General features: G+C 37.2%; 2 protein-coding genes across 3 annotated transcripts in view; one reads left to right on the top strand and one right to left on the bottom strand.

Moving 5' to 3' along the window:
- Positions 1-3,297: 3,297 nt before the first annotated feature.
- LOC124163814 (integrator complex subunit 11) lies at positions 3,298-12,613 on the bottom strand. The gene is made up of 13 exons (XM_046540908.1): positions 12,472-12,613; positions 12,274-12,371; positions 12,008-12,193; positions 11,703-11,918; positions 10,356-10,477; positions 9,103-9,274; positions 8,792-9,010; positions 8,481-8,594; positions 8,225-8,356; positions 6,098-6,280; positions 4,938-5,080; positions 3,760-3,883; positions 3,298-3,633 (listed from the first exon to the last, which is right to left on the bottom strand). Exons 1-13 carry the CDS (start codon positions 12,497-12,499, stop codon positions 3,580-3,582), a joined length of 1,791 nt encoding a protein of 596 aa, XP_046396864.1. The 5' UTR covers positions 12,500-12,613; the 3' UTR covers positions 3,298-3,579.
- A 3,805-nt stretch (positions 12,614-16,418) lies between these two features.
- The window catches only part of LOC124164083 (histone acetyltransferase KAT2A), a 41,513-nt gene continuing 31,740 nt past the window's right edge, over positions 16,419-26,191 (top strand). Inside the window, exons 1-8 of one of the 2 annotated variants that reach the window (XM_046541257.1) lie at positions 16,419-16,903; positions 17,094-17,217; positions 17,384-17,529; positions 19,044-19,181; positions 21,289-21,422; positions 23,496-23,687; positions 24,695-24,807; positions 25,088-25,217. In XM_046541257.1, the coding sequence (XP_046397213.1) occupies positions 16,724-16,903; positions 17,094-17,217; positions 17,384-17,529; positions 19,044-19,181; positions 21,289-21,422; positions 23,496-23,687; positions 24,695-24,807; positions 25,088-25,217 (1,157 nt within the window). In that variant the 5' untranslated portion in view covers positions 16,419-16,723. The remainder of the gene's footprint in view (positions 16,904-17,093; positions 17,218-17,383; positions 17,530-19,043; positions 19,182-21,288; positions 21,423-23,495; positions 23,688-24,694; positions 24,808-25,087; positions 25,218-26,191) is intronic. The other variant, XM_046541256.1, reaches the window with a different exon arrangement.

Raw genomic sequence — 26,191 nt, 5'->3', positions numbered from 1 at the left:
GCTACTTTGGGAGAGCAGAGGAAATTTGGAAAAAAATTAAGCTTGTATGCAACAATAGGCTATTTAAAAAAAGCATCATTTAAATAATTCTGGAGATACTAATAATTTTTAAAAATTGATCCTCCATGTATTTATCTAATGCGCTTGCACAAGATTGAAAGCTAGATTGGTCTTGTTATATTCAGTGGCGGGGCGTGCGTATACGCATGTTAGCGAGTGCACACTCAAAGATGAATGAATTTTAAAAGAATACTATTCCTTCGTAACGAGAGGGATAAAAATCCTCTCTACATATATAAGAAACATGAGCCTCCAAACGCTACAGCTATCTCCTTTTCGAATTCACCGCTCTACAAGTGTGTGATCCTATGGCATCGCGCCCGTCGCATATTCGGTTTATGCGATCGCTTGTGGGTGCTCGGGTGGGACGAAGTAAGCAGGGGGGGGGGGGGGTATATGCTGTTCAAATGGGTGAAGGGAGCAGACTCAAAACGATGCGAGTGCGCACGCGCATATTTTTGGTGAGTGACTCGCAGTTAGTGTAGTGGTGTAGCCGCCACCTACACTACCTGTGCCCAGAATCCTAGTCCGTCTGCAACAGAGCCATCTGTATGGCCGTTTTCTACACTACTTCCTCATAGGGTATAACTCATTTTGAAACTTGAAATAATTTACATGCGCGAGGACTTCCGGAAAGTCTCTAGTGTCGTTGCTCTACTAGGATTCATTGTTGGCAATAACATTCAAAACACATTCAGTGAAACAAATAAACTACTGAAAATTCTGGTGACAATTCCGATGACAGCCAGTGAAGCAGAGAGGTGTTTTTCCAACCCTTAAGCGTGTTAAAACATTTTTACGTAGCACGATGGACGAGGACAGGCTCACTGCTTTGGCGATGTTGTCAATTGAAAAAAAGTTCCTGGATGGAATCGAAGGTTTCAACGACAAGGTGATAGACAAGTTCGCTCAGAAGAAGGAAAGGAGAATGAATTTCAACTACCATCATTTGTAAAGATGTGTTTAGAATAATTATTTTCATTAGCATGCTAATATTATTTCTATTCATGCAATTTTAAGGGTAGAATGTACCAGTGAAATGTTTTGCTTCCTATGTATTCTATTACGACGAAATATGATGCTCATGGATTAGGATTAACATAATATAATTAAATCATCCCATATCTGCTCCAATGCACACCCTAGATAAATTACCACCAGCCGCCACTGATTATAGAACAGCTTATTTGAACTCTGACGTTTTGCTAACCAGGTGAGTTCTTTTTGTTGATATCTTACAATAGGGTGGTTTCCTATTATTTTTTTATTGCCTAAATCGAAAGATTATTACTCCTGGAGTACGTATTTCACGCTTTTATATTTTTTAATGACAATATCTATTTTACGCAATTAAGTGAAAAGTGAAAATTTTCAAGCGCGCAAAAATGCGACGGCTAATTATGAATGCTGGGAAAACTGTGTGACGTCGTTCTGGTTCCCGCTACCGCTAGTGAGGTGACCTTGGATAACATCCAAACACGTGTGCTACAGCCATTTTAAGAAAATTACCCTAAAAAGCTGTAAATTAATATATAATGAATGAAAAAAACAATTATCAGTCTTATAGATGGAAGGATATACCTTTTTAGATAATTAAGACCCAAAATTGAAAGACATACTTTTGGTGATACTTGTTAGTATTTTACCTCTATAAACCTCACAAAGCTAAAAAGTTTGAAAGTAAATGTTGCAAAAATAAGAATAAAAATTCTTGAGAGTAAAACCGAGCACATTGAGATGCGTTCGCTGAGAAAGGAAGAGGCCTCCTTAAGAGCGAGGGACTATAATGGAAAAACTACTTAACCCTTTCACTGCCAGCCCATTTCAGGATGTGGGATGTACGAAGACTGACAAGGCTATTTTCCAGAATTAGCAACATTTAAGATTTAAACATTTTTCAGCTACTTAATTTTATTTAATACGCCTAGATTTTTTTCCAATTCTTAAGATATATCTTATCACCAACCATAGATAGATTTTGGGGGTTTACATAAATTATAGCCGTTCAAAAGGCCACAATCACAAAAAAAAAGTTAAATAATTTGAACCAATAAATCGGCCCCTGGCAGTTTTCGCTCAACCAGCGAGGGCCGATATATCGGCCCGGTGGCAGTAAAAGGAGTATAATACCCTTGACCATTCTATTTTTCTGTTATAAAACAGACCTCTCATATTTTGTGGAATTGAAACTTAGCTGCCACTTTCCCAATTTATATGTATGTAATTTGAAGCATTAAAAGCCTGTATTGATGCTCAAAAAATCCACTGAAGATAAATAATTTACTTACCTTGATCAGGATTCAAATCCTAATTTTGACGATTCAGAAATGTGGGCAACTCCTTAAATATGCACCTTAAAGATCCACTGTTGGCTAGCATGTATGTATTTGAAATTTTTTTAGACTACATATGTAATTTCTGATTGGATTTCCATCACTTGTATCCATGTACTGACTAATTTGGTGAACTGAGGATGCAGGCAAATTCCTATTGCAATGCCCCTCCAGACTATCGCCAATTAATATAGGCTGTGGACCTCATCTGATATCTTCCCATTTGTAGATTTAGAACACCCTCAAGATGGTGATCAGAGCCTTCAAGTTCCTTGATTATAAATCTTTTGAAAATGATGGTATCAATGACTGCAAAATATAATTTATAAGGTTAAAAATGATCACTAACAAATCTTTAAAATTATTACCTTAGATTTAATGTATCAAAGGTCTATGTTACCTCAAGGCAGTAGTGGTTCTAGTTTGAATGTAGGTACTGGACAGTATTCTCCTTCCCTTGCTTCACATTTTTTTCTTTCAGACCCCATAGAATTAGAATAGAGTGCTTTTGTTCCTTCCAAAGCCTCATTGACCACTTCCCTTGACATTAGTGTGGATTAAGCATGAATTTTCATGTTCTCCACTGTGCCATCGACTACTGAATGCTAGTTGACTATGGACTATCCTTTATAGCCCAGCTGGACTTAGGCCTTCTTTAAGTTTTTTCTAAGTCTTTAACATTTCTCAAATGTTAAACCTTGTTTTGGAATGGTTATCGTTGCTTATACACAAGGCTAATTTTGTCTCCATGAGGTTTTTGTCCTTACCTTGAATTAGAATGATGGGCATCCATGTCCAAGGTGATGTGTGGCCGCTATTATTATTAACCAAATACAATTGGCAAACAGCAGGAGTAATGTAACCACTAATGTGCCAAAAATAGGGTAATGACATAGTAATGAAATAAGTATCACAATATTTTAATACTTTCTCATCATAAGGTACATGAAAATATAACTCTGGAGTCAATTACTCTGCTATTTACAAGCTAGACATCAAGAACTTAATAACTTTATAACAAAACTCCATTAACAATAAATTAAAACTGGAACATGACACGAGAAAGAACAGAATTATTGGAAGCTCCATTACCATAATGATGACCAGCACGAGACGCCAATTACTAAAATGCACAAAAACTTATGGATGTTATTCATATCCTCTGACGGACACAAAGAGGCCATTTTTACCGTCCCATGTTTTGAAGTAGGTCCAATATGTAACTACCCAAATCTTCATCCTGAAAAATGTTAAGGAGAAAAGCTAATGAATACCAAGGCCAATAAACTATCCATAAAATTTTCAAATACTTCTAAGCAAACATATGATGTCACTCTCATTTACAGAGTGGGTCTGCATATCTAACCTCATTCGTCCATGACACAAGTACATTTTTCTGGTCATCCTCTGTGGTTTCCACCTTAATTAGGACACTTTCAACTGATATGGATGAGCCCTCAGTGAGCTGGACACTCCAGTCCTTCAACCTTCTGAAATGAAGAGGAAAATATAAATGTAAAAAATTATTTGAAAGGCAGAATGAGGAATTGATATTTTATCTGCACTAATGCTTGTATTTTAGTGTAGGATGGGTTGAAGAATAGATATGGTCATGAAATGGAACTCTGGAAATGGACTGAGAGAGGACAAGTATGTTTTGTCAACCAGTGACAAAACATACTTGTCATATTCAGCAACGTAGTTGGTAATGGAAAAACAGCCATTAATTTGATTAAGCAATTTTCATGCAAGCAATTTTTTCAGTGAAAGGTGACAATGCCCTAATGCACATTACACATTTGAAACAACAAACACTTGATAGTTATTTCAGAACCACCATATGGTCACAAGAAAATTTGTTCTCTGCAAGGAACATACATATGCATATATGAATTCTATCAAATGGAACCAATAATTTCCCTCTGAGAAATCTTTAAAATTATAAAAATACAACATTTCAATTTCTATAAATCACTTTAATATTTTACTTTACTACCGAGACGATTCCGTTGGCAAGTTTTTCCAAAGAGTGCATGTATATTGCCGACCATTAGGTTTTACAGGGAACAAGAGAACATTGCATCCAGTGCTGAAAAAACCCCTCGGCCAGGACTCAAAACCTTCACCGAAAGAATTAGCAGTGTGGCCTTAATATTGAGGGCTGGCAAGGCAACTTGTTGCCAAGATCTTTGCAAAGACTCATCAGGCAGCATGTGAAGATATCGATGACTAAGTTCAAACAACATGTATTTGAAATTTTCCCAGTTTGAGACTGGTATTTTAAACTAAGTGTTATAACATTTAAAAAAAATAAAATACAAGCAAAGAACAACTCTTTATTTGCAAATGAATGCTTCTTTTTCAGTTTTATAAACTTTTGGTTTTTAATTTCAGCGTGCAAGTAAAAGAAATAAATCATTTTTTTTGGTCTCTTGAAAAGTTGCTATTTTTGAGATACGTGTTTTTAGAACTCAGCCATCAATATATATGTACATATTATCGCATTCAGTTTTGGGATGGGTAAATATTCCGATCGTGACTCACCCCGATATTAATTGTTGAAGCTTTTCAGCGGTTCTGCTCGGAGGTCCAGGATCATCTAACGTGATTGTTGACGTAAACCTGATTTGGTGTCTGTTGATGCCAGCTTCGGTGCAAGCTCTTTCTACATCCATCAAGTGCATTGACTAAAATATTAAGCAGCATGTCATTACTTCCTCTGGATAATGATGGCATAATATATTCATATTTGCATGAGTTTTGGTGAATTAAACATCATTGTAGAGAGAATGGCCACTTTAAAAGGCATTGTAGAAAAAGGGAACAAACAATTAAAAGCTCATTTTTAATTGTGTAGTTACATTCCTCCATTTTTATCGTATACATTTTTGAGCTATGTTAGTATGCTGAAAAAAACTGAAATGCCATGCATAAACACTTTTTATTTAAGTACTAAAGGGTTCAGTAATAATGTAGGAGTAAACCCTACACTAGAGGTAGAAAGACACTCGACTTGCCCCTGCAAAGACGCACATCACATCTGGACAGCAAAACCCCCCACAGTGAAGTCGTGGTTTTTCAGTCCCAAAAAAGTCATTGTATGGAGGTTTCACTGTATAAGGCTGGCATGTGTATGTAAGTTAAATGCAATCAACTCTTTACTTATGTTTTATTTATTATATTACACAAATACGACATCAGTGGGCTGAAAAAGGACTTGGTACTCAATCAAATTTGCCCAAGGCCGAAATGTTGCGAACTCATACAAGGATCTGAAGCACAACAATTTTTTCTAAATAGAATACTATTAACTGCAACATTCCTAGACCTCAAGTTTAAAATGAGGCAAAAATTCTTGTGGATTTCAGAAAGATTGAGACCAACTCATTTTCAGCCATTTCATTTTAATGAATAATGACTGAAACTTTCAACATAAAAAAATTAAATGTAAAGTCCATTTCATGAAAAAGTATGGTTTTATGAAGCATGCAATATGGTATTAAATTTTGAAAGCACATGCATATTCTACCATTAAAATAAAAATATGTACTCCGTGACAAATTTTAATTTGAAAAATAAGATGGACATTCACAATATTGCAGACATTCCTCCCTGCATGATGAACTGAAATTCTACTAAACATTGGGGATTTCATGAACCTGGCAACTCTGAATATAGCCAACTACATATATCACCACACTCACGTTCTCTTTCATGACAAGCACTCCATGGATTAGCCTTTGGCGTTTGGGATCTGGAGGCAGACGGTTATAGATTACTGCCTCTTCCTTCAACAAAGATAATGAGACATCCACAGGAATATCTGGCACTGTATTGATCAAACAAGTTTCTCCATTTGCTGGGTTGTAGCAATCTATACCAAATTCCTAAAAAATTATGAAATAATTTGAAATAAATACATCAGTGATATACATACACAGCTACATAGCCAGTAAATTCAACCTGAAAAATGACTTTGCATTGCGTTGCTTTGCTTGAAGATTCCAGGCACAGATATTTAATTCATGTAATGAAAAAAACAGGAAATGTCAGAAGACTTTCAAGACCCAGTAATATCTCGTTATCTGTATCATTTGCACCAGTTGAGATTGGCAGGCTAAACGTTATGTAATAGTGGCCCACATGCTAAGAGCAAGTAAAGACCAAAACTGATGTAAAGGGAATTCAAGACACGAGACAGGGCAAATATCAAAAATCATGTTGTGATGGTTGCTCAAAAGAATTGTGACAAATGCAGCTAACATGCATGCATAAATAAATTCATTAAAATAAAGATATAGACACTTTTACTGGTCAAACCACACTGAAATAGTCAGCAGAAGTTCTCCCTCATTCAACCCAATCAATTGCCCATTAATGCGAATAGGACACAAGCGGGAATAATTAAAGATGGCTTACCCCCTGGTCAGCCCCTGAGAACAAATGTATTTTTCAAGATTTCTCAATGCAAATTCCCTGACTAAAATCTTCACATTCCCTGTCTTCATTCTCACTCTCCTTTCCATGATTTCATGGCACATTTGAAAATACAAACTTTTAAATACGTTTCAAGCCTACAATAGCTAACAGCCTTTCTCATACCCACATGTTTGTATACACTACCATGCACAAAATGTAAACTGCAAAATTTCCACACTTTATCACACATAAAACTCCACCACCACAGTTTTGACATTCTATGTTGCTTGATCCTTATACACTTCTATTAAAAGAGTCGAAATTACCATTTGCAGTTAATATTTTATCATGGATATACATGTCGTAATTCCACCACGGCAAGCCTAAAATGATTTCGTAAATTCAGCACAAACGACAAGCCACATGCTCTGGCTATCTCCCTTAACTTCAACTGTGAATTATTCACAATATTTTCACAGACTAATGATGGTTACGTTTACGGTGACCACATTTAGGCATCCTGGATGGACCTCATTAAAAACATACGTTAGCCCATTTTTGAACTCGTTATACTGTCCTTCAAAGATGGAAATTGAAGGAGAGGCATACCATATATGACATCTAACTTGCTTTCAATTTCCTTTTCCATATTCCCTTCCAAAGCAGAGAGTAAATCACCTTCACATAATGCTCTTTTTCCATTTTACAAAAAATCGCAAACTTGTCCACTCAAAACAGCTGCCCACAGAAAGTACCGTGAAAAGGACAGTAAGTGGCTGATATTTTGGACGTGGCCATTTCAAATATGACCACGTAAACGAAAACAAGATCTGGATGGATTTCTAATTGATTGCTTCAAGACTCATTAATAATCGTATTACCCTCCTCTTTTTATATGATGAACATGCAGAAAAACAATGGCTAGTAAACTTGATTTCAGTCACTTAAAAGTAAAAATACGTAGCTAAATTTAAGTTGCCACATCAAACAAATTTTGTTCTCCAGGAAAATATAAAACAAAACATCAACTTGATTTAATTTGCTAGCAAAATCAGTTGACAAAAGGAACCAGCGGACTTCAAATTTCCAAAAGAAAATTTAACGCCATATTCACACAACAAAGATGCCCTCAGCTACCTAATAATAGTGGCGGTTCTTTTGATAATATCTCATCATAACATGAATACTTCCAATTAACACAATGGATGAGATTCTCGACTTAATCCCGACTTCTCTCTGAATACCCCGACCTGCAACAACCATAGCACACACATCAATCTGGGTTGACCACATAAATGGATTATTTATCCGTAATGGTACTTTCTTTTGCATCTGGCTACGGCATAATAATATGTTCACTGCACACACACACATGTATTGGACATCTCTGCTCCTTAATCAACCAAATTCACCTGTATAATTTTCTCCTTGAGGAAGTTCATCTTTGCTGCCTCACCATGGACAAGTAAAACATTTCGAGGCTCACAGTACTGGATAAGCTGCATAATACCTTTAGCATCAGCATGAGCAGAGAATGACATGTACTGTAACATATTAAAGATTGGATATTTATGTTGTAGGTTAATGGAAAAATGGATTTCATAATTCAAAGCACAACTGAAATCAATAACTAGAAAAAATGAGGAAGTTATCAAGTAATAAACTGACCTCGACAGACATTTTAACTTCAACAATCTGTCGGTTTTCTAATTCTATTTTTTTAGCTCCATTCAGAATCTTATGTCCAACTGTACCGGCTACACAAAATCCTGGCATGATGACCTGAAAGAGAAGTTCGTTTAAGGCTTACTTTAGCTAAAAATGAGGATTAAAATTAGTAACTACATATAGATTCTCTTCAAAACCAAAGATCAACCACATCAGCCAAACATTTTTTCTACGGCACAACACTGGTGTTGCCATAAAGGATGAATTTTCACTAGTAAGAATGTGTGTAGCAACACCAAAAATAAACAAACCATGTTATTTTCATTTGGTGCCCACTGTTTGAAAATGGTGAGAGAGAGACCAGCATGCAGCATTCCAGGGGTTGCAAATACAACCATTGCTCCAGGATTTTCAATGTAAGCTTTGTCAAATGGTTTGATATGCTTAAAGTCAAACATGTTCCTGTGAACAAATGTTTTTCTTATTTTCTGGTTGGTCCATGTGATAAACATTTTATAGTAATTATTAGCCTAGAAAATGAAAAAGTCCTTCATTAAAAATACACAAGAGTATCACAAAGTTATTTACTTGACTTGTTCATGAAAATGGTGTACATATATACCTTTTCAGTCAATCCAACAGCAAAATAAATTGGAAATTTGAGATTCATCCTCTCCCAATAAGTTTCCAGAAGGATACATAATTCTTGGGCTCTACCCAGGGCAAACACGGGAATGAGGACTTTGCCACCTCTATCAACACATTCGTGAACTTTTTTGAGAAAATCCCTTTCCCTGTTCAAAATAAGGAATACACAGAGTAGATATTTAATGATAAGTTATAACATACTTGAGAAATGATAACACACAGATTCAGTCTCATCCATGAAGTTGGAAAACAGTCTATGAATGCACAGGCGTCACCGCCAGGAGGTATAGAGGGGAGACATGTCCCAGCCAATTTAAGAGGTCAACTTTTACGTCCTTCTCGATATGACAAACCCCGGCATATGTCCCCCAATTATTAACAGCTGATGATGTCCAAAAATGAACGAATAGGAACAATAAGACATGTTAGGGAAGTATATTTCACTAACAGCAGATATCTTTACATTGAAGCTGCTACATACATATAATCCCTCTCTTGTGACTCTCGGCATCCAAATCACATGGCATCTATGCAATGAAATCTGCATTGTAAGAAATCAATCAATTTCATGTACCATTTACAATCATTAGTTATAATTCTGAAACAGATACTTTCCATAATGTCAATTAGTAAGTTATCACATGCTCCTTATTGTCACATTTATTTTGCCTGAGTGAGTTTCAATAATCCAATGCATGTCAGCCTCTGATTATATAGATGTTGAGGACAAACTGTTACAATCACGACCTAAGACGCCCACTGCTAGACGTATCAATGGTTGGTTTACATACATTTCTGCACCTTTTTCTTCCTCTGCAATGATTAATTGGCTTTATGTTTGGTGGGTACACTCTTTAGGTTATGAGACTTCAAGGAGATGTAAAAATAATGTATAAATATAAAATAGAGAATATTTGCATCACAGGGATTATGATTCAACACTTGAAGCCCTTATATTGATTGAGGGTAATGCACATACATAATAATAATAAGCGGTCATTTAGAATCATTGAGTTAAGAAACAAAATTTGTAAAAAAAACAATGACTTTTGAAATAAAGGAAATATAGTGCTGAAACCAAGGATGGATTTACTAGAAAAAGGATCATGAATTGATTATTGTATGGAATTGGAAGATACTTTGGCAATTGGCAAAGAGTCTGAAAATTAAGATGGAGACTTAACTTTCTTGAAACAACAGCATGATTTTTGGACATTTTCGACATACCTGCACCGCTTTGAATCACGTATTGTGGTGGCGTAAGTAGACTCCGAGATTAGAAGGTCAGGATGACACTTGTCTATCCAGGCAGCACCCAAATGCCTATCAGGAGTCATGTTGTAATCTCCCTAGAAAATTCAGAAACACCGCCCTACTTGAGATTTCAATAACATAATGTCTTCCAGGCCAAGCCTCAAGGGAAGGCACTTTAAGGCGTTAAAAGTAAACAACACATCTGCATAAAGTAAATGACAATTGGCTGGAGTGGGGTGAGCCAGACTCAAAATGAAACCACATCCATATAAGGTCACTTAGTTCCAGCAAAACAAAAGATTTACATTTGATTTTGCGTTGTGAAAACTGCAAGAGAATTTCTGTATTTATTTAACACATGCATCCACTTAAGCATAACACATTCCCACTCATATTCTCATTCTACACCCTAGGTATAGTTATCAAGGATTGAGCCTTACATTATCTTCATAACAGAGATTTGTGAGGAGTTATGAGTTGAACCTATAATCATTGGCGTAACTATGGGGGAGGGGGATGGGGGGGGGGGGAATAAGGGGATGTATCCTCCCTTCCTCGGAGAAAAAAAAAATATTGAAAAATATTGTCTGGATTTGATGTATAATAACTGCATCTGCTTAGTCAAATTTCAAGTGCCAAAATGATGTAAAATGTATTTTCAGGCATGTTATTTTTTTAAATATTTCCAGAACTCCCCGTTTCCTCGGAGTTAGCCCCACTAACCCCACTCATCCCCCTCAAAGCATATTCTTAAGGCCGTTTTACACGGTACACGGAATTGCACAATCTGACGTACGTGTGAAGGTGCAATCAAAATTGCATCGTGTAAAGCAGTGAATTGCTAGAACACATCCATGGATGCGAGATGGCAAAATAGCCCCTGTTCTAATTTCATTCATGCATTCGCGCAATTCCACACCATTTTAGAAATTAATGCAGCTCTAACCTACGCAATTCCGTTCCCCGTGTAAAATGGCCTTTAGTTATGCCACTGCAGATAATTATGTACTTTCAATCACATTGGGACATGGTTTTTAATTTTCCCATTGTTAATATCTTAATAAACCATTAATAAATAATTAAGAAAAATTTGCTTTATTCACTGGAATCTAATAAGCAGTGACACCAGTTGTCTAGATAAATATACTATAGGTAATGGTAATATCCTATTTCCGACAAAACACTAAGTGGTATTAATGTTGTGTAGCTGTGATTGCCTGCTATGGTAAATTCGTGCAGGAATGACGTCAAACACTAATTTTACACCATCAACGTTTGATGAAAGAGAAGATAAGCACACAACATCAGCTTTCAACTTACCGTATACACTAGAGATTGAGATCCCACACGGATACGAAACATAGCAGCTCCCAAAACATGGCCAGCATAGTACGCCTTGATCTCAAGCTCATTGTCAACCATTACTGTTTGATGGAGGGTAACGGCAATGACTTTCTTCATGCAATCTTTAATCATTTGAGACGTAAACACATTACTCTCTCCTTTCCTTTCAACCATTACTTTCCTCATGTCTTCCTGTATATAAGACGCACAGTATAAGTTTACTTTAAATTTAGATTAATGCAGAAAAAATATAGAAAATATATCAAAACTGGGGAACGTACAAGTAATATGGGTGCTATGGCCTTAGTAGGATGGGTCATGTAGATAGGACCAGTATACCCTATCATTTCCGTTAAGTATGGTAGAGCTCCACAATGGTCCAAATGAAAATGAGATATAATCACGCAGTCTAAATAACTAGTAACTGGTCCTTCTGGAGCAATGTAGGTAAAATCGGGAAACCTCCTCTGTGGAAATAATGAGACTACGATAGTATAAGCTGCCCAACATATATAACAAACGTTCACAAGAAATAAGGACACGTTACCTCATCATTGTAGCCCATATGCATACCACAATCCAACATTATATTTTTTCCTCCCATAGATATTAAAATACAACTCCGTCCTACATCTTGTCCGGCTCCTGCAGACAAACCACGAGAAATAATATTTATTGTGTAGATCAAAACAACAAGCGCAATGTCTACCGATACTGAAATGAGTTGTCAGATAAGAATATATACCCAATGGAGTCACTTTTATTTCCGGCATGGTTGATACAATTAAGTTAGATTTAATCTTAAATATCTCCAATACTTTCAGAGCTTTGCAAACGGATATTGGTGACCACAGTTAATCACACCTCCCATTTTCCTCATACCGCCACCGTTTCTTAGACCATTTAAGTAAGTAGACGTGCCATTCGGGCGGAACGCTGTGGCCAACATCGCACGGCGGGGAAGTGAGTGGGATGAGGGAGCGTGACGTCACGGTTGGGACTGCAGACGATATTCCGTATGTGCGCTTGAGATATTTTAACGCTCATTCGCTGCAAAGTCGCCGAAAAGTGACGATATTGGGCACGCAAAATGATTATACACTTAATAAATATATTTTTACGATGAACTAAGGCATTTTATAGCCTTGACTGTGCGCAAGAAGCTAAATAAATCAAGATAAAGCTAGAAGCGATCGTATTAAATAAATTGATTAAGAATGTCATATGTAAACATGGGCGTACCCAGCGAAGGCCAGGGGGAGCAGCTGTCCCCCTAGAAGCAAAAATCGCAAAATTCTTTAAGCAAAATCAGTACTGAATTGGAACGAAAGTATTCAACAAATTTTCTTCAAACCAACGAAAAATGATATGTATTAGTATAAGTTAAGTAACTGAAATAAAACTATTTTTTCAAGGAAATGATCTCATAAACTAATAAAGCGCTGTTATAATGTTCTTCATTCATCTTTTCCATGCTAAAATGTCTCAACTTGGCTTGCCCCCCTAGACCATGGCTTTCCTCCCCCTAGACCATACCTTTTCACCCCCTCTAGGTAAAAAGAAGGGGTCCTGGCAAGTATCTCGTAATTTTTTCCGCAAAAACCAGTTTATTGCGATCTCGGTAATCTTCAATAAAAATAATTAAACAAATCGTTTTATTTATAAGCCCAGTACAATGAAGCCTAGATTAACGTATTTACACTGAAAATACGTATTTTGAAAAATCCTACGGGAGATTAGAAAGAAGGCAAAATCCCACGATATCTCACAAAGGATGAAGGGAGGGGTCCATAAAAAGGCAAAATTATTTTTGAAATATTCCTTATTACTAGTAGATTAACCTAACGGTGACATTCCTAGAAAATGAATATTAAGACTGTCCCAACGGTCGTGTGTCATTTTTAACCCGTAATTTTAGTAACTTTGCATCGAGCAATATTCATCAAAATTGGCACACTTATGGGGAAAGGTCCTAAGTTTTGTTGAGTTTAAGGAAAATTTTACAATTTTGACCTTTTGACCTCGCAATGTGGGTCCAAACCAAAAATTTTAATTTGCCTTATGTGGTTTTAATGTAAAAAATCGAGATTGAAAAATGTCTAAATATCATTGACCAAAAATGTCAATTCTTGGGTTTTCGGACACAAGAAACCCGAAAAAAAAACACTTAAATTTACGAAAATTCAACCGTTGACCCAGTAAGGTCACCGTCAAGGTCATAAGGGTGGCAAAAAGAATAGCATACCAACAAAGGTGTCGATCCATGGATTTTATAGGGCACCCAAGTCATTGATATTGTCCAAATACCCGTATTATTCACTAATTGACCTCCAAGGTTAATACGGAGGTCAAAGGCCGTAGAGGTAAACGTCCGGCCATCGTGACACCCAGGTTTCGAACCATATGTTTTCAAGGGTGCCAAAGTCGATTTTTCAGTTAATAGATCCGTATTGTTGATTTGTTGACCACCGAGGTCTCAATGGGGGTCAAAGGTCATAGAGTTAAATGTCTGGCCATCATGACAACCAACGTGTCAAACCATAGGTTTTGAAGGGTCCCAAAGTCGGTTACGCAGTTCATTCATCCGTGCAACAATTTATTTTGACCTCCGAAAGTCATAATGGGGGTCAAAGGTGATAGAGATTTTAGTCGACCGCTTTGACTTTCTGACCGCTTTTGATTCAGATATTTTAAACTTCATTCGCTACTTCGATTACCAAATTTTATCTCCCTCAATAACTTCAATAGCATTTAAAAAAAGGTGATTGTTTTTAAACTCTAGCTAAATTTGAGGATTCTTTTTCAAAACTCTCTTCTACAATTCTAGGACATTAAGCCTGATATAGAAAGTAGGAATTCATGGTGTGATATAATTTAAAAATTCTATCTACAGCTGACGAAAGAGGTAACTAGCGCGTTTTACTGTAACCAAGTATTTTCTTATACATGCGACTTCCGCATTTTCACAAAATTCGTTCAGCATTTGAAGACGCACAGTGTAATGTAGAGATAGAAATATATTTTAATGACAATATTTTCCACATCTGCGGGCAACAAAACAGCAGCTGTTTGAACGGCCTTATGTATCATGTGCGCTGCAAAACCGATTTGATAACTTTTGATGTACAGACCTTAGATCTGAAGGAATGACTATAAAAAATAGAATGGAAATACATCCTTCTGCTAATGCTAGTTTCTTTTCTTCGTTTTCATAAATTGTTTTTACTTGAAATTTCTGTATTTTGGAGGAAGATAGAGCAGTATTTAAATATCTTTTATGGTCTTGCGTCTCCAAGTGCTTCGAAATATCATACTGCCGTGAAAAATAGAAATTTATCCGTTACATTTCACACATTTGACAGAGTAATCGCGTCTGGATTTTATTTAATAAAATGAGATTCACTTCTTAGATGATCTTTGAATCCACATCCTCTTTTCTTACGTATTGTGACAAGAATATAAAAAATTAAATTATGTCGTAAATTGTTTAAAGAATTTAATTGAAAACTCTGTAAGTACATACGTACAAAATTACATAAAAATATTTAATAAGTTATTCAATATATTAAATATAATTGATTGTTATAAAGCAAATTTATTTTTAAAATTATTTTAATCCAATCCTCTTTCTTTCTAATTATAAATATGTTAATAGGTATTATTTATTCCCAGAATTTTCCGTAGCGTACGTAAATCGTAGGTGTCACTTGCAAAGCCGGCGCTAGACCTTTTTCCACCATCGCAAAATATATATAACACGAGAGCTGTCTGCTAAGTAAAAAATTATGCATTTATGAAATAACTAAATTACTTACCTAAATAATATGAATGCTGATTTGTTGACATCCCTTTTAAGTAGCGCTAGCGCGCAGCTCAATTTGCATCGCATAATTGACCGTTTAAAAATTACTATATGCGAAGGCGTTGCCGCGTTACTTCGTGGACGACCGGCAAATTCTTTACACCATGACCCTTTTCCTCTCTAAAATTCCACCGTTTACAACTTTTGTGCAAGATTTCATGTTTTTATAACGATGTTCCGAATGATGCTAGATCGCTAACGAGATAAGAAAAAAATCTGCGGAAGTTTACAAAGGGCTTTGTCTTCATTTTACTGCCACAATATTTTTTCGTCGCTGCCAATGACGAAAAATGCCCCTGTTCATTAATTGTAAATTCACCAATCCAACCATGGCTGAGAGAATACTTCTCGTACATAACGCAATATATATTAGTACTTTTAATTGAAAAATCGCGAAGAAAATGGTCAAAATACCGCAGTGATACAGTGAATCCCCATTCGTAGCCATGCGCTACGACGATGAGCGTCCCAACCGTTACGTCACGCCCCTTTAAAAGTGGGTGGGGAAGGAAGGGAGCGGAGGGGAGATGTTGGCCACACGGCGAGACATGGGTAGGGGTGGGGAATGGCGGGTCTAGTTCTTATATGGTCTAAGCACCGTTTTCATAACAATTGAAATACGAAAGTTACGGCATAATGACAAATATATGAGCCATATCAAAGTTGTTCAATGTTTGTTTCTTCATTGGAAGGATTTAAAATATTATTATCTTCATTTTAAAGATATTTAGTATGATGAAATTTAATTTCATATTATTAATAAAACAAGGCGTTTCATTTTTAAATTGAGAATGTAATAACTGATCATCGATACGTGACAGAGAAGTTTTTCATAAAACGCTCACGAATTTCACTTGTTTATTCTTGACACAGTAGTTTTGGATTGTTTATATTGACTTTTGAATGAGAGTATGTGTTTAAATCAAGAATTTAAAGCCTTAGCGCACATATTTTAGGCTTGGGTATCAGAGTGAAATAAGTATATCCGGTGCTTTTTCATTTCAAGTTCTCTTTTGCTTAGAACGATGATAATCTGAGTGACGTTTGGTGACACACATGAGAAAGGATATCAACTGACAGCTTTTTACTCCTTCAGGAGTGATGATTTTTCTTTGAAAGTCATTAATGTGTCTTAATGAATTTAAGCAGTATGTCGGAACCTTCAGAAGTTTCCACTGGACCCGAAGGTGGTTCTAAGCCTTTGGAAACATCAAGGCAGTCCAATTTGCAGAGGATTCAGCAACGAAAACAACAGCTTCGGAACTGGCAGAGGAAGAGAAAACTTCTGAAGCTAGCTATATACTCAGCATGTCAGGTTAGGGGCTTAGCTCAAGCTTTCCTATTGAAACCTCAAAGTTCATCTAATGTCTAACCCGCCAGTTTTCTGACTTCTTCTAAGGAATAAGCCTTAACCGTTCCAGAAGTTCAGTTTGCTAACTACCTATGTATTAAACGCTTATTGCACCTTCAAATAAGCCATTTTTGTTGTATCCTCTACCCTTTAGGAGGAAGAGTGCAAGTGCAACGGCTGGAAAACTCCCACCCCTCCAACGAAGCCACCGCACGTTGATGTGTCTGTTTCTCTGGCAAATTTTAGTGATCCATGTAGAAGCTGTAATCATGTTCTAGGTTTGAAAATTCTCATATATTTAGTATAATTTTTCTCGCATGATTTTCCGTCCTTGGATCATGCAAATAGGCATACTTCTCAAGATTATTTTTTCTCAATGAAAGTATACCTAAAGTTAAGAATATTGCTCAAACATTTATTCTTTGTTTTATGTTTTCATTTTAGAAGCCCATGTGAGGCACCTTGAAAATCTGCCAGAAGAAGAAGTGAACCGTCTGCTGAGCATGGTGGTCGACGTTGAAAATATATTTATGAGCATGCACAGGGAAGAAGATTGCGACACCAAGAGAGTTTATTTCTACTTATTTAAGGTTTTTTTCTCTGTTTAATCCTTGTTATACCCATGGTATTAATACATATTGCATTAAATTTTGTCTTAAAAGTCCTTGAAATTGTGGTGGCTGACGCTAATTACCAATCTTCAGTGCCTTAGTACACCTCTATCACTAATGCCAAAGATAACTTAGGCTAATGAAGATTGATGGTGTACCATGAAAACTACTCTCATGTAAATTAGCAAAAGGAGTTGTTGCCGTTATTTAATGTCAGCATAGTTGTTCATTCCGCTTATTACAATAGTTTTATTTTGAGGCATCTTCATTTGGTAATGTTACTGGATAGTAACTTTGGGTGTTTGTCACTTGAATATTTTGAATAAATCTTTTGTCAGCACGGATTTATGCTGGCTTCTTTCCTGTTGAAGTGGAAAGTTTGGTTGTTTTGAAAATATTTTGGAAATGATTATTCGGGTCCTTAAAAATGACCTACACCCACCATTCAGACCAGTGGCACAGCGAGGGGGGGGGGGGGTTTGGTGGATAAAACCTCCCACAGAGCCCAAAGAAATTTTTAAGTTTAATCCATTTTACTTAATGGATTAGTATTACTTATGGAATAGTGTTAGGATTAACGAAATATCTCTCATTAAGTGCTAAAACTAGTCATTTTGAACCATTAATCTTAAAATTTTCCGGAGGAGGGCCCCCGCAACTCCTGCTTACCCTGGTGGGTATGCAATACTCCTACACCCCAAACTATTAGTTGCGCCTAAAACCCCCCTTAGCCTTAATTCTTGGCTGCGCCCCTGATTCAGACTACTCGTTATTTTTGGCATTATTACATTGATGTTATATTATTTTACGAATTACGATTGGATTATTTTAGGTCAATGATGATTCAGAATTCAGAGTAGTCATAGTTAGGAAAATCGAACTTTTACCAGCTGCTGAGTATTGCCTCCTTGGTACATAGATTAAACTAGTATTTGAGATCAAGTGTTAAGGTAAATTCTTCCTCTATACTTTTGTTAAAACACCATAAAAACCTCTTGTTTGGCTTGGGTGGCTTCTGTGGGTTAGATTCTGAACTTAAAGAAAATCATTGTAATTCAACATAAGGATTCTTTTACACATAGCTTACTGCAAGAGGGGATCGGGTTGGTGTGGTGGCTTCCCATCCCGTTGGCTCGGGTTCAAATCCTGGCGGCGGCAGAGAATTTTCAGAGACTGCTCGATCCCTGCTTGAATGTTGTGTGGAGGACATTTCAAGCGCAACACTCCGTCCATCGGATGGGACGTTAAGCCGTGGTCCCCTTGGCGCCTTTTGTTAAGAGCAGGCGAATGCCTATGCCGGGTTTCTCTCCACCCTTCCTTACCTACCCTTCCCTCATGCCGAAAATGACCTCAGCTGTCGGACCCCCCTGACACCCATAATTTATGATAAAATTCTCACAACATGTGGAAGTATGATTAGTTGTTCATATTTCAGTAATATGCTTTTTTCAAAGGAAGAGGCTATTTTTTAATGAATGCATTTTATGTTACAGCTTTTAAGGAAATGCATTGTGGGAATGACGCGGCCGAGCATCATGGGTCCCTTGGGTCAGCCACCGTTTGAGCGCCCCAGCATCGCAAAAGCAATAACCAACTTTGTGCTCTACAAATTTGGGCATCTAATGCAAAGGGTTTGTATAAAATGATTCTCAACTTTTCACCTCTGGAATCCTCTTGCTCATTTTCACCTGGACTGGGGATGAATTTCGTTGCTACATATTATGCACCCTACCAGCAAAAAGTAAGAGACTTATTCGTTTCTCATGTGTTTCTTGTGGAAAAAAAGGGTATGCACCTTACCATTAGCTAAAGTTCTTCCACAGCGCGAGGACAAGATTTTGGGAAAGAATAGATTAGGAACACCATCAAATATCCTCTTTTTGACACAAGCTGCTTATGTTGCATGAGCATCAGAGGAGGCAGAACAGCATACTACGCATCTTATACTGCTCAGAACTCTCCCTGGCATGTATTTAAATCTTGCTGGTGAAATTCAGCAAATAAACAATGGATAACATATTTTCCTGTAAAATGATTTTTTTTACGTCTTGAAGTAATTTGCTGTTGATGATGCAAAGGGGAGAATGCAAATTTTCTTCTGATGAGGGGGCAAATAAAACGCATGATTGTGAGTCAAACTATGTACCAACCTTTCAAGTGGTAGGTCACCATGCTGATCACTGCACCACCGCTACAGATGAGGGAATAACTCATCATGTTTTATGGCTGTGTTGATAGTAAACTGCAGGAATGCAAGATTTATGCCATGTTGTGAATTGTCCAACCACCTCCATAGTGGTGATACGTATGTATTTTGACGTAGCCATGCAAACGGCTCCTACCCTGCTTATCTAAGTAACTGCCAACACATCATTGTATTGAAATTCAAATTATGATCAAGGCATAATCAACTCATTACTTAGAAATAAAACCGATTGCGGCCCTCTTCTGTTGGAAGGAATCGTAGGGAGGAGGTCATCATTGCAAGACTGAGAATCGGTCATTGTGCCATGACACATTCCTATCTCTTCACCGAAGAGAAGATCCCACCGCGATGTGGCTATTGTAGCTGCCCTCTGACTGTGAGACACCTCTTGAAGTAGTGCGATGAGTACCAGCTTACGCGAGACAGGATAGGCATCAGGGGCAACCTAGAATGTATTCTAGGCGATGACCCTGACCGCCTAAGCCATGTCATAGAATTCATTAAGAAAGTGGTCTTATAAATTCGATTTGATTGGCTTAACTTTTACATTAATATGTATTCTCAACAGTGCCGCACTAAACTGAAATTATAGTATATGCTTATGTCACAATTTGATTGCGCATGGTGCTAATGACCTTAGCTGTCGATGCACCCGTAACCCCAAACCTACTACCCCTGCTACTACTTAGAAATGAACTTTTAAGTAATTTTTTTCCACTCCTAACTTCTTGGAATATAATTCTAAGTCTTAAAGTATTGATTCTTTTTGTACACATTGATGGTGTGGGTAATGCAGCGTCTCTGGTGGGAAAATTACTGATGAATACTACATCCTGTGTACAGGTCCACAAAAATATTCACAGGCAGGCATATTTTCTGTGAGATCACTCTTTTCTTTATCTCTTCGTAGCATTACCTTTGACAAGAAGGCATGGAGGCTCACAGAACCCCATCCTGCCACGTCTCTATTGGGCAGCTTTTATTACTTTTAGTGACTTATACAGTCTATTTTTATGATTTTTTGTTGTCATTTCTTTAGCAGCTTAAATTTTGTATAATTGGTTAGTTATAAATTATTCATTTATGATGATTATGGGTGATAGATATTAATTCCTAGATTGTTGAATTTTTTTGGATTAATGTGTCCTTAAAATATTGCAATCCTATAACTGCATATCAATGCACTATTGTAATAGGTCCAGGGTTTGATTGCCCCCAAAATTAAAAATTCTCAATATTTTTGTGACAATTTAAGACAATAACAAAAGTATTTAGGACAATGTATTTGTGTACTAGTTAGTTGAATATCGGATTCACTTCTTCTGTTGACCTCAGATTATTGGACTGCATGAGCTTTTGCCCCCTTTGCAGTAAATAGGAAATTAGAGATGCAGTTCGCAAAGATGTTCACAAAACTCAATAAGCAAGGATCAGGCATCATATGCATGAAGTACTATGCATAATGTATTTTCATGAGTCTTATTTATCAGTGACACTTTTATATGATATGCACTTTTTATGAACTATTGCAGGAATGGCAGTCAATGTATGACCTGGCAAAGATGTTCCTCCATTGCCTTAATCACTGGAATTTTGAAACTCCTAGCGCAAGGAAAGCGGCCAGTCCGAACGAGGAGCTATCTGAATACAAAGTGATATACACTAGGTAATAGAATTTTGTCTTCCTATAACAATAGTCGAAGTTTGAACGTGAGAAAATTGTCTTGTATTCATTCAATTCATGAACGCAAGCTCTCTGTTTAACTCTATAGCTCTTTTTAATAATTTTGGAGATCAGGTTTGGGCAGTTGGTTTCATTTTTATGCAATCTTATTGGTGCTGATCTATGGTGTGTTCTTTTTTTTTTAATTAAAGCTTTTGCAGCAACTGCAGCAAATATCTTAAGGAGTGTTTTGAGGTTTGGAAGGAGAATAAAATATTTTTATCGCTTCCTTATGTTGAAAATCGTCATCAAACTTTCCCCACCAACTCTCAAAATTGGGGCGGAGGGAGGTAGGAATAGAAATTATGTTCAATCTCTTTCCTTGCCTTGAATCCTTCTTCAATATGTTGTGGAATGATGGAGTAAGTTGGAATATGAAAGGAACAAAAGCACTTCAAATCTTTCATGAGCAACTATACTGGAATAGACTGAGGAACATCCATGCTTAATGGTGATCATATTCTCCCTGCACTCCCATAACTCATTCCTACTTGTAGGAAATTTGTTATAATGGAAATCAAAATGTTTTTTAGTCAATTTCTATCGAATGGAGTAGGAAGGAAAATGAGAATTGTTAGGTCCCACTTTTTTTTTTGACATCAGCTGAAAATATTTTCTATTACTCATAGACACGATGTTTCTACTTGTTTTCTGTTCTGATTGCAATTTGGTTCCTGGAACTGGTTCTTGGTGCCCGTTCTTAGTGAAACATTTGATTTTTATTGCTCAGTTTTTAAAAGATGTTACATAACATGTTGACCCCCTTCATGTTTCAGCGCACATTTCCTGTGGTGTCATTGCCGTATTTTTTATCAATTGAGTATTATTGGCTCATGACCGGTAGAAGTATTTTTGAAAATGAATCTGAAATAATTTTACTTTGGTTTTGAAGCTCTGTGATCATATGCTTTGGACATGATCAATGCCTTAAGGATTGGTTGTGGTCACCTGCGACATTGGAAATTGACTGCAATTCAGTTCTTTCCTGGCCGGTTGGGATTATGACTGGGGTGGCAGTCAGTGTGTTAATGACTTTGGTTGAGTAACTATGAAAACTGCGTGAAATAATTCATGAAATTATCTCACAAGTGATTGAATTCAGAACATCACTCATTTTGAAGTATGCAGTGAAAATCATTCTCTAGAAAAGTTTTCCTATTTTTTTTCTTACCAATAACTTTGGAATGGATTCTCTTTGGCTTTGACTCTGTTTCTGGCTCTCTGCTCAAGAAATGTTGGACTGTAGAAGTCCAAAAGCGATCAACTGATGTGCCCCCCTTTTTTATGAAATGTGTCTCTATTTTTGTTGCTACAAATATCAGGGTTCCCACTCAACCGTGAAAACCTTAAAACCGTGAATAAGCCGTGAATTTTGTATGCCGTGAAAAAAACCTGAAAAAAAGCCGTGAATTTCGTCCTAAATGCTTAAAAATCTCTCGATTTTACGATCGTAGAACTACGATTGACCGATTAAAAGAAAAATGGATGTTTCGATCATATTTTAAGATCAGTCACGCGCAGACATGGCCACGGATTTATAGTCTTTTGAAGCGCAATTATTGGTCCGTGTGCCATGATGACACATTGACCTTAAGCCAGCAGCAAAGCAGGAAGACTGGTGACCAAAGTGTTCATTAACACTTGCGAAAATTCAGACACTTCTTAACTTCCCTGGCACCCTGGTCCCTCTATTCTCCCACTCACAACCTTTAGTGGGAGCTGAATTTTGATATCGATATGTGGCGTCACTTTCATTGCTGCGTTTGCATTCTCGGTGTCTGTTGTGTTTGTTAAATTTGCAGTTAACGTGCAGCCGATGATTGTTACGTGATCAATATTTCTGGCTAAAATGGTTAATCTACAAACCATGAATTTGAAGACATTTAGACCGTGAAAACCTGGAAAAAACCGTGAATTGTATGATTTAGATTGAGTGGGAACGCTGATATATTCAGTGTTGTTTTGTGTGCGTATGCAAGTTGAGATGAGGTTTGAGGCATGCATCTTCCTTTCTAGGTGGCTTGTATTCTGCCACGTGCCTGCATTTTGTGATTCGCTCCCTCACCATGAAACCACGCTGGTGTTTGGTCGCATGCTGTTGAGAGCCGTGTATCGGTCTGTGTGCAGACAGCTGATGGACAAGTGTCAGTCAGAAAGAGACAGAATGCCTCCTGAGAAGAGAATCCTGGTTCTCACCCACTTTCCAAGGTAATATCAGAGCTTATATATTTTCAAATGAAGAGAATTTAGAGTCCAACCCAAAGAAAAAGGCTTCCTAGATGTTTACGATTTATCTTGCAGTGTGTCATTGTTTTGTGTTATCTTTTGCATTGAAATATAGGTATGCTGTGAGGTTTATATTAGAGTCGGCATCTATCAGCTTGGAAGAATCAAAATTGTTGATTTCTTGGTTTGGGTGTTTTCTTAATGATAGAGATTAAATGAGTTAAAATAAATGTGTTTTTGTGGCAATCCCCTGGGAAAAATTAACCATGCATGCTAATAATTACTAACTGTGGTGCAAATCAATTATTTGAGAATGGTGATATTGTTTCTTGCTTTCATCATAATTTGATGATAAATTGGGGATCAGGCTGGTGTGGTAGAAAGAAGGTTGGTTTCACTCTCTGTGGGCTTGGGTTCGAATCCAGGCGGTGGCAGAGGATTTTCAGAGGTCATCTAATCCCTGCTTGAGTGGTGTGCACTTCAGGCGCAACACTCTGTCCATGGGATGGGACGTTGAGCCATGGTGCCCTTGATACATTGCATTTAGGGGAGGCTTATGCCAATGCTGGGTGTCTCGCCTCCCTACCATGGCACAAATGACCTTAGCTGACTGTCTCCTCCTCCAAATACCAAACCAAGCCTACACGAGAAATCTATCTGATGAAGGCCTGAATTGGATGCTTGTCTGAACTACGAATAAAATTATGTAAAGGCCGTTTTACACGGGGCACGGAATTGCGCAGGTTAGAGCTGCATTAATTTCTAAAATGGCGTGGAATTGCACGAATGCATGAACGAAATTAGAACGGGCTATTTTGCCATCTCACGTCCACGCATTCTCGCATGTGTTCTAGCAATTCACCGCTTTACACGATGCAATTTTGATTGCACCTTCGCACGTACGTCAGATTGGGCAATTCCGTGTACAGTGTAAAACGGCCTTTAGAAAGCCATTTATTTTATACAATGATAGTAATTTATTTTTATAGGTTTTTGAGCCTTTTAGAAGAGGAAATTTATGGCCAAGACTCGCCCATTTGGGATCCTGACTTCAAGCAGCTCCCGCCAACTCATTTGCAGGGGACTATCTCTGAGACTAAAGGTAAATGATACAAATTAGTATTAGTGCTGTGAAAATTGGAAATTTAATTTTGAAGAAAGTAAAATATGTAAAAAGATTCGTCTCAAGGCTTTTACTACTGAAATTTTTAAGCCAATAAAGTTAAACTGATAAGTTATGATTTGAATCAAAGTCAACTCTATCTAGTTGTTGTATGATTACAATAACAGCTGCGAGCAGCTGTTATTTTGTGACTCTTCCTTGCTGTTATGTATGTGTATATGGGAAAGTGTGCAAATTAACAATAATTGATGTCTTTCAGTGCCTCCTGCAGTGCGCAAACCGGGTGAATTTGAAAAAGTTACTGTTACTCCAAATGACAAGGAATCATTCACCACTGTTAATTTGAGCCCGGGGTTTGGGAAAAAGCACCTCAGAACTGATGGAAACAGGTACGTATGTTGTGACGAGTGTTGACCACAGTATTTAATCATATAAGAGCATACATTGTTAGGGCAAAATATTTATCTCAACATTTCCGGGCATATTTGTCACGGATGGAGCTTAAAATTTTCATGAGCTTCCCCCAGAGCAGCTGTGCCATATGTATGGGTTATCTTGCATTTTAATTATCTAAGTAATTACCTAGTTTAAAGTACACCGGGACTAGCCACGGTGATAACTTTTTATGGTAGTCACCCGCAATGCACAATCGTGTGAAAGATCCACAGAGAAAAAATCATCTGCCTTGACCGGGATTCGAACCCGGATCCCCCGATTTCCGGTCGAGTGCTATAGTCAGTTAAGCTACCGAGGCGTCATTCTTCCCTGGGGATATTTTTGGACTATACCGGACAAGGTGGTATGGACTGCTGAGGATATGATGCCTGAAGCAGTCCATGTTTTATGTGTGAGCCATTCTTCCCCCAAATGAAATGGTTTTCACGGTGACTCATCTATCTTTCCCTTCTATACTCTGAGTACTTTCAATGAATGGGGAACATGCACAATTTTTTATAACCAGATGAATCGGAAGACCACTATCTAAAATGGATGTGGTAAAAATTTCACAGGTGGCCTGCGGTTTTTTACTGAGATATCACTCTTTAAAAATAATTCTTTCTCGGCAGCCTGAAAACACTGCGTCATGGGGCAATGGACGCGTGACGTCACAGAACGATATTGCTAGAGACTATTGTTTATATTTTGACAAGAAAGTAAGTGGATGCTAATGATGGAACGGCATTTAGAGTAAATTATTGCTTTGGTTTCTTAATTAGTGATTTTCACTAACCTTAATTGATTATTTCATTCAAGCATAACAAGCATAATGGATGTAAACGAGAAAAAAGAGAGAAAGGTTTACAAATCTTTTGTCGTGCCCTGTTGCTCAAATACCTAAAATTCCTCGCCGAATGAGGTTTTC

The sequence above is a fragment of the Ischnura elegans genome, chromosome 8 (genome assembly GCF_921293095.1).
Source record: "Ischnura elegans chromosome 8, ioIscEleg1.1, whole genome shotgun sequence".
Taxonomy (NCBI): domain Eukaryota; kingdom Metazoa; phylum Arthropoda; class Insecta; order Odonata; family Coenagrionidae; genus Ischnura; species Ischnura elegans.
This window is presented reverse-complemented; position numbering and strand designations above follow the sequence as displayed.